General features: G+C 41.1%; 1 protein-coding gene across 3 annotated transcripts in view; it reads right to left on the bottom strand.

Moving 5' to 3' along the window:
* Positions 1–12,036, bottom strand: part of epha3 (eph receptor A3) — a 91,174-nt gene that overhangs the window by 35,787 nt on the left and 43,351 nt on the right. For all 3 annotated transcript variants that reach the window (XM_034562183.1, XM_034562185.1, XM_034562184.1), the window contains exons 4-5: positions 4,949–5,104; positions 956–1,315 (exon numbers count right to left, since the gene is read on the bottom strand). In XM_034562183.1, coding sequence (XP_034418074.1) covers positions 956–1,315; positions 4,949–5,104 — 516 coding nt within the window. The remainder of the gene's footprint in view (positions 1–955; positions 1,316–4,948; positions 5,105–12,036) is intronic.

The following is a 12,036-nucleotide window of genomic DNA, read 5'->3' as shown; positions in this document are numbered from 1 at the left end:
CCAAGTGCTAAATCACCTCCCAAGGTTGGGAGCAGAAAAAGGCTTGCAGAGACAGAGGGGGGGGGGGGTATAAGGAGGAAGACAATAGCACAGTGTGTGTGTGTGTGTGTGTGTGTGTGTGTGTGTGTGTGTGTGTGTGTTGGGTTGGAAAGGATCCTGTTTCCAGATGAAGAGAGAGATAATGGTTGAGAGGAGAAGAGTAAAAAACACACCAAAAACAAAGGCAAACTGTGTAAGAACATTGAAGAGAGTGGGCAATGGAAAATAATAAATCGATGTCCTAAAGCCGGAACACTGCACATTCCTTGCTAGAGTCAGGGATGTCTGAGGTTTGGCGCTTTCTACTGCAGCGAGATTTATTTGACTCTTGGAATTTCACAACACCACTTCCCTTTGCTTTCTTAGTCATTTAAAGACTTGATGCGTGGAAAGATATTTGTATAAAAGATTGATGAGAGCTGTGGGTACCCATCCTCATGTTAGGAGTGTCTTTTTAAAAGGATGAGATTTTTTTTTCAGTTTTCAAAAGACATTCGATCCTGGTAGTTAAACAAGCGAATAGCGGGCCGGGATCGCCTTGTAAATGTCCAGTTCCGATGGTTGGAGTGTGTATGCTTGGAGCACATAAACTACATGCCAGTGTATTATATGATAAAGATATTTAAAGGAAGAGGTAGACACAGGGGGTGCAGTACAGAGAGAAGTATTGCATATTATCCATGTACAAAGGGAGCTGCTATTTTTTTATTGATAAACTTGCGGTTCTACCCACAGTTAAATGTTAAATACACTCATGCATTAGAACCACATATGTGCATGGTGTCCGGAGACCTGTGTTGGTGTTGGCGGTACTAAACCGTATAGTCTTAAAACCTAATCATTTGATAATATGTGGTCTGAATATGTGAGTGCATGCCTTTTGTCTATCTATCCGCCTGTTGTGATAGAAGCTCACCAGCTTGGTTGGTGGTGATGGTGACAGCGGCGTACTGTCTCATCTTGGGTGCCAGCGATGACACACCGTTCAGTGCTTCGATCTCAAAGGTGTAGTTAGTGTGGGCTAGCAGGTCTCCCACCGTCACCGAGGTGTTGTGGAGGCCCGTGGCTCTTGGCAGGAAGTGAACATTGCTCCGGCAAGGCTCGCAACGCAGGTTGCCACCGCTACTGCCGTTAGCAGCCTCCCCTCGGCAGCGTTTGCACAGGACGTTGAAGGTGACGTCCCTGCGCCCGCCGGCGTCTTCCGGCCAGCTCCAGTCCAGGATAACGGAGGTCTCGTTAATGGACGAGATTACATTTCGAGGAGCTGACGGGGGTCCTGGTGGAGAAGAAGATGAAGTGGGATGGTGGTGAAAATAGAAGCATGGGAGAAACATTTGGTTTGGGAGGTAAAAAAGGAAGAAAGAAAGTAAATTAGTAGAAAGGTGATTGAAGAACAGGGAAGAGAGCAAATAAAGGAGAGAATGATAATAGTATAACTTTAAAAAAAATATACATACAGCAACTAAAAAGGGGGGTTGGTTGGTTTTCTCTCAAACATAGTGATGGCTTTATTGGTTGGAACTTGTCTGTATTAAAGGCTCACTTGTTTCCCAGGAAGTGAGTTATCCAGGTAGAAACTATCGCCATTTAACAGGCCTTTAAAGTGCAACTGTAGCTTACCGAATTGGAGATTTTCAGTTAATAAAGAATGTTGTAAATGTTGCAGTTTAATTATGGATCAGGTGAGTTAATATGAGTTAATATGAATCTGTGTATGTACTACACAATTCATTTTCCTCTCTTTTTGGATCAGTAAAAAGAAAAAAAGGGCATGACAGCATCTTCCACCAAAAAAAAGAGAAAAGACAGTCAAACTCAGACTGGCATATAAATGATGCAGATCCCTCTGAATATTTCCAGATTTGTATATCAAAGCTGTGACTGTAATTACATGGGGAACAAAACAAAACTGCCAAATAACTCAGTTGAGAAGTAGCAGCGGAAGAAAGGAAATGGGCTTAGTGGGTTGTGTCTTGAGATCAAATGTTTGTTTTGGTTTGTTTGACTTTACAACAATTTACTTCACTCCCAAACTATGCATAGCTCCTGTCTTGGTAATCTGCATTACAGTCTTTGATTGCAAGAGAGAAATCAGAAGGTAGACACCAAATACTTGAATATAGAAAATTGCATCATGGCATCTGCAAGGCAGACAAATCTAAATTACAGACTCTTTGTTTGATGTTGTAACAAATCCAATATGACTCCGAAGTTTAAGGCGGTTCTGCAGCTCCTAAACTGAAAATAATTGTCAAGAAGTTTCTAGTGCTCAACAGTGACTCCGGTTCTGGAAATGAGTTTTCCATTCATTCACTCAATTGTTTCTGAAAGTCCTGATATAAAAAGTTTTTTTTAGAATGGAACTAAGCCAACCAACTACGAGATGAATGTTGACAATAAAACATTTGATCTGGTGCAAGAAAAAGGAAAAAGATACAAAACTTTATATATAAATATTTGAGTGAAGGAACTACTCATCCCATAAATAACCATTCCTGATGGCTGCTCGCAGACTCTAGAAACTCCCAAAAACGTTCAAACCCCCGTTATCTATTTGAAAACATTTGAGGCGACTGCATGGCTTATTTCTCTCATAAAATGTTTTCAGAAAGGCTTTGTGGTGAACTCTTTCCGTAATATAAGACACTTTGAATCCGGGAGCAGCACATGGAGACACAGACCCTCACGTGCCGCTCACGGTCAAGATAAACATTTCCATGGTAACAGAGAGCTGCGTGAAGAGTTTTCCATGACATTGTGAATAAAACACGTTCTTCTAAAAGGTTCATATGATGAACCCATAGTTCCTGGTAAGTCTACCTTGGTTACGATATTATGGTCAAAATCCCAATTCAGAATATAAACAGGATTCTTACTTCTGGAAACTCACTGTTGAGCTCTAGTGAAAGCCAATAATTACATTAATTGAATACAAATTAGGACACCTCGAAGGGACGAACTTTGTAACTATTATTAAAAACCATGGCCAAATAACACAATTTATGGTTTTGTATGTCAAAGTCACCTCCACATGCAAATAAATCGACGTGCTGTTTCTATCATGAAAACAAAATCCCATCCCATATCTTTCCCAACCATTTATATCAGCGCTAACATTCAAGGAGCTCTCAGACAATAGTAGTCGAGCAATAAACACCAAATCATTTGTCAAGATCTACTGACAAAACTATTACTCCTTTCGCTAACACAGTGAAACTCCCCTTAAAGCAACCAGTTTATGACTGGATACTATCATCAACAATATCTATCATTAACAATGCATATGTCACCCTACTCTGTGTATTCTTAAAAGTGAGACTGTGTGTTCTCGGATAGGAATCTGACCCTGACAAGTCTCTGGCTCATCTATACAGCTAACTCCCCTGACCACATCAAACTCTTGGACCTGTAATTCATACAATATATTATTACCTGTGCAGACATGCACATGTACACATGCAGGCAATCATACACTAATTCCAAATGTCAAAATAATGCATTGACATTTAGATTAACATGTGACATGAATTATGCTGTGTAAGAACTGAGGATATGTGCATAACATCCCTCACAAAAAGACTCATGTATTGGCAATTCTCTTTAGGTTCTTTCCAGAGTCACTGGAGATCACTAGATTTGGAAGAAAAAGAGGATTTCATGGTGTCTTTAGCAAGTTATGGTGATGATCAGCGAGGCCGACTAGCATATGTGCATTTTTTTATTTTGGAAGGGGTGCTGTGTACGTTAGGTGTATTCATTGATGCCTTTTTAATTGGTGGAACTGAATTGTTGGGGGTAGACATACTATACAGGAAATACCAAACGGATTACTTTTTTTTTTTGTTTAGCATTCTCATTTTTCTGCCAGCATTTCCAAATTTCCATGAGTCAATGCGAAACAACCTCTACCCCACCGCTAACAGTATAATCACAATCATTATCTTCTCACAACTTATCTATTCATGTGCAGCCCCTGTGTCGCTCAATCTGTCCCAATGAGGTGAAATTTGCCTCGTTGACAAGATGGCGTGGAGATAAGACTCAACGGGGACCTGCCGTGACTGTCGTTCTAATTAGGACTCTGTCTATGGCCGGGGGCATCGATTTGTATTTTCTACTGTTCTCAACATTGTGCAAGACGTTTCTTTTGTCTTTATTCCCATCCCATTTAGTAACAGATGTATCCACAACCTGACACCAGGGAATGCAGTGATTTACAGTTTTATGGGGAATGCATTTTGGAAAGCTCGCAGGAGGTATCTGCATCTGCATCTGCAATCCATTTGCATCAGAGGGATTCAGAAGAGAGTCACGTAGGGAGCGGAAAGTGATAAAGAGTTCTGGAGCAACCGTGACTGTGGTGACCTTTAAATGAATAAGGGATGTTAACGCACTTTGTCTATTAGTGGTGTCCATTAGTTTTTAGTGGTGACTTGGGACGTAATCTTTAACTGCATTATGTGTATGAATCCAACTATAAAGGACATTCTGCGAACTAAAAAACATACACATGAGAAGAAGCACAAGCCTCTGGATTCAATTTGCATATAAACAGTGTGCATAAACAATATAATTTCCATTGTAGATATACTACAATGGAAATTATATTGTTTATGCACACTATGCATAGCAATATGGAGCAAAGACAGACAAAGTTTTCTGCTGTGTGAAAAGCATCTGAAACCATTTCCAATGACAGCCAAATGAATGGGTTTCAGTATCTCTTCACGACAAGGGTCAGTCTGGTTTTATGGGCTTATGAGAAGAATCCTCCCACACCACATTGGAGGGCTTCTCTGGTCGGATATCTGATACCTGCATTACACCAGGATGTCACTGACTCCTCAAATGATATATCAAATAGACCCAAATGTTGCTGCATCGATAACTGATATAAAAGCACACTTACGGGTACAGGCCATGGATGCAGGGTCTCCCTCAGCACGGAAGTAGTTCTTCTCACAGCCACAATGCAGCGACCCCTCATGGTGAGAGAAACTATGAGGAGGGCACTTTGAACACTCCATATTCCCCACAGTGGATTTGTAGAAGCCCGCCCTGCACACTGGAGACATAAGAACACAGACAGATGCATGAGTGTCGCGCACATAGCTACAGTATCTAATAGCCATATTCTTTGCCGGTGCACCTACAAGTGAGGAATTAAAGATGGGGGTTATTTAATGCAGACACACACACACACACACATAAACAAACTGCAAGAGGACTGCATGTACATCTGCTGAACCCATTGACTGCTGGTAAAAATATTTAAAAAAAAAAAGGAAAACAATAAATCTCAGAATTTTCTTTGTCTCTATTTCTCGCTCTCCTCATCTCTCAAGAGGCCCAACATGAATAATGCAAATTGTCCCCTCAGATAAAAGGACTGTTCTCTTTAAATATCTGTGGTGTTAAATATGCGCTCAGCAGCTCTTTAAACTCCTATTCACCACAAATCTGCTGCAATATGCGCAAGTAGTGTGACACGCCACCTCTGCAAAGTGTACTGCCTGTGTACATGTGTGTGTGTCTGTGTAGGAAGGGAGATCAAACACAACGGTCCCTCGTGTTTTTCTCACCTCTCTCTATCAATTTAGTTCCACTTTGTCATCTTATCTCGACTTGATGATGAGATACAACGCATCTACTGGCCAAATCCAGTACTGTACTTCAAAGCAATAGTATTTATAGTGTCATTACACAATAACTGAAAATTCAAATAACACAGGTCACAGTATTTCAACATGTGGCATCTCTTTACGTGTGACCAAAAATGTCAAATCAAATGTTTTTGTATATTTCTTGAAGTAGTGCGACGATGGATTGTGTTTATGACCTCTTGAGATGATTACTGATCCATTACTGTATAAACTGGCATGGATTTCCATCAGCAAATGACCAGGTAGTACAAAATATAAATACCAGTTATCCGGCTTCCTCCTAAAGTTTAGGCTAACATGTCAGCTCTGCGATTCTCTCTCTCTCTCTCTCTCTCTCTCTCTCTCTCTCTCTCTCTCTCTCTCTCTCTCTCTCTCTCTCTCTCTCTCTATCTGGCACACACACACTAGATAAAAGAAATGTCTTGCAACAATCGCAGCGAGCCAGCGGAATGTGCGGGCTCAGCAGAACCGGTCTGAGAGATCCCAGTGGTGGACAACATTCTTCTGCAAAAGCCAACCCTTCTGATACTACTGCCATATTCATCACTGACACTGGCAAACCAAGGTCCCATGCTGCATTAAATACTCCGCTTTACAGTGTGTCTGTGAGTCTGCATGCATGCATGCGTGCCTGTGTGTGTGTGCGTGCCTGCGTGTGTCTGTGTGAGTGAGAGAGTAATAAAAGTTGAAGCGGGTTTAAACAGCCCAATATAATCCTACTGATGGAATGTCAACCACAACACTTTGCTGGCACAAACTAAACAGACCACCCTGATTGGTAGACATATCAGGAAATTAGACCTGACAGCCAGCGCCCCCAGCCAATCAGGTAAGAGAAGCAGCGAGATAACTGCCGGGTCAGTAGAAAATGCACAAGGAGCATGAAACAGAAGTGTGGATAAACAGACAAAAGTTAGACTGTATTCATCTCATAACAGCGACCATCTGAGATCTGATCCCTTTATCCATAAACACATGTTGACAGGGCACACATGCCCCTAGCAGTTTACATCTGGATAACACCAAACAAAGATCTCTTCACTATATTCATCGGACAGTCAAGCCTCTCGGCTGGATCAAGACAATGAATTGCACTTTCCAAATCTGTCAGTGGCTCTCAGGCCCAAGCCCATTGGCTCATACTGAAGACTAACAACTCTGTCACATGACACAAATATATAGATTAATAAAAAAAAAGGCTCAATAGCTGTTTGGCATAGTAGTTTCTAGCAAACAGTACTCGCAAAGGTGTAACAGAACATTTGTTAAGGACTACTTTCAACTGTGGATTACACATTCTGAGGATGAGAACATATTTGTGGTACGGAGAGAACTGACCAAAATCAAACCACTTAGCACATGCTTAGTGTAAGGAATGTCGCCCTGGGCAATGGTGTGGCTCCTTTACTTTGGTTTAATCGTTTTTTTGGAAAACAATGGAGGTAAAATTATGGAGGCAGTATAATTCTTTAGCTACTAAAATAATCACTTTTTTTAATATTAAGGTTAAATAACATAAAACACCATACTTATCCTTTAAGCATGGCCCTCTGCAACCGCTGGAGGAACTTAATATCTCACTCGACATGGACGAACAACTCTGATGAGTCACTGCACACAAACGCCAGAAAAACAGCCTAATTTCCACTTGAAAGTAAAATATATACGGGGACCTTTCAGTGCTTAACACAGCCGTGAAACTTATTAGGCACAGAGAGGATCCCATAAAACTTCAATGTAGAAATCAATAACCAAAGCTGCACTTTCGACATGAAGTTTTCATATGACAGTATAGTGACAAAGTTGTATTTTCTTGACCGCAAACCCTAAAAATATTTTTATAGCGGTAGGAAAAGGATAATAAAGGCCCTGTTTCTTCCCCGCGCGTCTGCCAGGATAAAAAGCAGCTCTTACTGAGGCTGATGGGAATATCAGATTTGGCTCGCAGGAGGTTAACTACTCATGTAGAGGAGAACCAAGTTGTGTTACACTGACATTCACCAACAGTGTGTGCAGGGCACGAGTGGATAGTATGATACCATGTGTGTATTTGTGTGTGCGTGTGTGTATGTGTGTGTGTGTGTGTCTGTGCGTGTGTGCCCTAGGAGATGAAACACAGAACCTCTCCAGATGACAGAGTATGTGTGATTAATTACATGTGTGTGTCTGTGTGTGTGTGTCTGAAAATAACACGTACAGAGACGCACACATTTCACAAGAGTATCACTGCCTTGACAAATAAGAGATAAAATCAAATATTTGCAGAGGATAAAAAATATGAAGGTTATCCCCCTGAATCATCTTTTATTTATTTTCAAATCAATAACAGCAGCAGAAACAGCATGTACGCTCTGTATCACTGTATCCCTGTAAGTAGTCCTTTGTGATACGCACACAAACACGCATCTCCCTCTCACACACACACACACACACACACACATAAACATGCATTCAAGTTGAAATTCTTGCAAATGCTCACACACCCACAAGGGTATAACACAGCGTCTTGCTACTTTCTGCATAATGACAGCTGAAACACAATCTCTTCGTTCACTTTTAAAGTGCAGTACACACTTACATTTACACAAACACACACACGCACGCACACACGCACGCACACACACACACACACACACACACACACACACGCACGCACACACACACACACACACACACACGCACGTGGGCACATGTGCACACATACAGCTGCAGCAGCCACATGATATGGTGGTTGTAAAATAACTGGGGCTGCAATTCGCTCAATCAATAGTCGAGGTCATGGGACACCCTCATCAATAATTAACGTGACTGCTGGATGGTCTAGTGGTCACATGTAGTCCCTCTCTTTCACTACTGACCTGACCTTGGTCAGACCGACTTTTGGTACTATGCATCATTTTCAAAAAGGGAAGGATTTTGAGAAAAAGATAGTTCATTGTCTAAATTGGTGATTTTAAAGCAAAGATAACCCACAATGTTAAGAGTGGTTTTACAATAGGATCTGTTTGGGATTGGCTTGGAGCTGAATGCTTTACACCCACTGCACTGTGTGACGAAATTACATGCACTTTAGAACTGCAAATTAATAACATGATTATGATCTCATCTGAAGCATTAATACGCCTTTGATAGAATTGACCTTGATCATCAGAAAAACGTGAGCGATGATTACACTTAACCTCCTCACGTGACTCGTGTCCTCTTGACCTCAAAGGACACGTATAAATTGACTGGTGTCACAGCGGAGGAAGTGAGAAAGCACCTCTTCCCTTCACCCCCGATCTTTGTGTCAGCCTGACCCGGAGCTTCAGATTTGGTCTCCATCACTTTCTCTTTCTCTCTCTCGCACACTTCAAGGTTCAGTCCAGCTGCAGCCGGAGCAAAACGCCGACCCAACAATTGATTTCCTGTTTCCATACGACCTCCACCTCTTTTCTTTTTCAATCCGACAAGATCCCAATGACTTTCACTCCCTCTCTCTCCACCTCCCCTTTCATCCTGCCCACCCTCATCCCGTTCTTTTCTGTGGCTTTCCCTTCTCTTTCTTTCGCTCCATCCTTCCCCCTTAATTGGAATAGCTCTCTTTGAAATGGAAAAGTTATTTACTTTGACAGCTTAGGCATTTGGCTGGCGGTCTTATCCGGAGCCACTCGTAATGTTACTGGAAACATGGCAACAGTAAACATCTCGCCCCCTGCCATGAAATCCAGTAACAAGCTGCAGCATGCTGGAAAAGGTCAAAGTCTTTTACAAAACCATGGTACATTTTGGTGGGAAATTTCCCCTGCCAGTTAATTGTGTTGTTGTTTAAGAATAGTGCATTTTGGCATGTCAGAGGAACATAAATGAGAACAATGAGCTACATTTTCAACAACACATTAATGATGATCTTTTTACCAACCATCTGAATATGAGCCGTAAGTTTAAGTATCGAATGCTGTATGAAGGATTTGTGGCATAGTTTAAACATATTAAAGACTGCATTTTGGAAATATCAGCAAGTACACATACATATTGTCATCTTTCTAAATCCCGGAATAGCTTTATTAACCAGCACATAAGTCACAGAAAAGTAAAGACACATTGATATACTGAGGGCTCCAGTTCAGTGGCACAGACTGAATCACAATCAATTTGTTAAAGCTAATATGTCCGTAACCCAATAAAATGAGCTAATTTTTGTCAGAGATATAAATGAAAGCAATCATCAAAATTGATAGGTTGTGTCTGGGGGCAAATTGCTCCGCCTTCCATCAATCTTATGTTCAATTATTTCGTCATTTGCCATGATAATCCCATCGGGAACGTATTGGAGTTTATTCATGTGTCAGTATGTGCTGTTGCTGGCCAGCCTGAGCAGAGAAGTGATTCTCCACATCTTCACGTCTCAACTGGAGGGCACATTACCTTTCAAAAATAAACATTTAAGGTCATTCTGATGAGAGATACCTAATCATAATGTAACAAAGGCTTGTGATGAGCTCTCAGCTCTTGTAATTGCTCGTTGCCGTTTCAGTCGAGTGCGGGTGCGATGTCATGCAACAGCAGCAGCATTAGGTGTTTTTTTTGTGGATTTGTTAGAGATCTGTATTTCTGTAAAATCCCTAGTAACATGCTCAAAGGAATCACTTATGAAATATTATGAAAGGGGCACAATCATTGACACGTTTGAAAATGGACTTGCCGACTGTTCATGCTTTCAGGAAATTCAATAATGATCACATGTGATTAAACATTTTCGTTTTCAGACAAGAAAGCCAAATCTATATAATCCAACAAAACAGCGCTCTTTCAGTCAGAAGAAGAATGTGAAACGAGAAGTCGTTGATGTTTTTATCACAGCACGTCCGTAGTCATGTTAACCCAAATGACAAACTTTTCCTGAAACTAACCAGGTAGTTTTGTTGCCGCAACATAACTGAGTTGTTTCCTGTGAAGACATCATTTTATTTTGAAAAGACTGTATTCTTGTAACAAACTGAAATGTGCACCTGTTCATTTAACTTTTCGTAAGATACAGTATCTAATAAACCTGATTTGTTTTAATTCAATCTTAGTTCAAATGTCTCACTAAAAGTAGCAATAAACCAGCTTTGTGATGGAAAAACTAGCAACATTGCTCATCTACGTTTCCCAGAGCATCTAAAAATAGGCCTACGAGATCAATTTCTGAACCTGATGTTCAGTTATATCATTGCCATGACCTCATAAGCTGCATTTTCGGCAGCCGTAGGAAGGAGACAGTTGGCTTCATCAGCTGCAGTGATGTGGAGGGCCAGCTTGTGACGCTAACTGCAGGCTAATGGCCTGGAGAGACCCCACTATTCAAGTCTGTTTATCTATACACACTCAAAGAGACTCTTCTCCTGCCTGATGCAGTGTGTGTGAGTGTGTGTGTGTGTGTGTGTGTGTGAGTGTGTATGTGTGTGTGCGCGTTTGAGTCCTGAATACTAATCATGATACCACACAACCACCAGCAGTTTTCTGTCTGTGAAAGAAAGCTACCATGTGTTAGTGTGTGTTTCGTGCATGTGAGTGCAAGTGAAAACTGGCACAGTAGAGCTTAATTAAGTGATCTGATCCAACACTGATTTGCATAATAAAGCAGCCTGATGAGGAGGATAAGAGGAGGACGAAAGGAAATAGAAGATGATGAAGGGAGTTCGAGGAGGTGGATGTGAGGAGGTGAAATAGAGGTGGAGGAGGAGGAAGACAAAGAAGTGGAAGTTCGATATTGATTGTAGGAGACAGGAAAGCAGAAAGCAAATACATATTTATAAGTAAAAAAACTACAAGCCTCACAAGCATGGGCTTGTGAGGCTTGTAGTTTTTTTACGAACAGGCCAGATACTGTGTGTGGTTTGTGTGCCTCAAGGTTGTATGATGTAAGCAACCTGTGGTATTGTGTACACACACAATACCACAGGTTGTGTGTGTTAGATGATACTCACTTCATCGCCAAAAAACATTATTACTTTTCAACATAAAAAAACACAATTACTTCCAGTAGATAAGGAGTATGTTAGTGATTAATGTAATGAAATCATCTAACAAGCAGTGTATCCAAAGCTTTACATTTTGATAGTAGCACATATTGGCCATCATATTTCAGTCTTATCTTCATGAAAATGGTGACTAAACTCCTCTCTTTGTTTCCTCCCCATCGCTTTTCACACTAGCTCTGATCAGTGCAGGGGCAAATTAGCAGAATCAACACATCAGATAACGTCTATTATTATATATTTGTTTGCTAAACTGCACTTTGGAAAGTGTGTGTGAGTGAGAAAAGCTGCTGTTATGTGAAGGACAATAAACTGGGGCACGACAGGGCAAG

This window comes from Cyclopterus lumpus, chromosome 21 (genome assembly GCF_009769545.1).
Source record: "Cyclopterus lumpus isolate fCycLum1 chromosome 21, fCycLum1.pri, whole genome shotgun sequence".
Lineage (NCBI taxonomy): Eukaryota > Metazoa > Chordata > Actinopteri > Perciformes > Cyclopteridae > Cyclopterus > Cyclopterus lumpus.
Note: the sequence above shows the minus strand (reverse complement) of the source record. Positions and strands in the feature narration are given on the sequence as shown.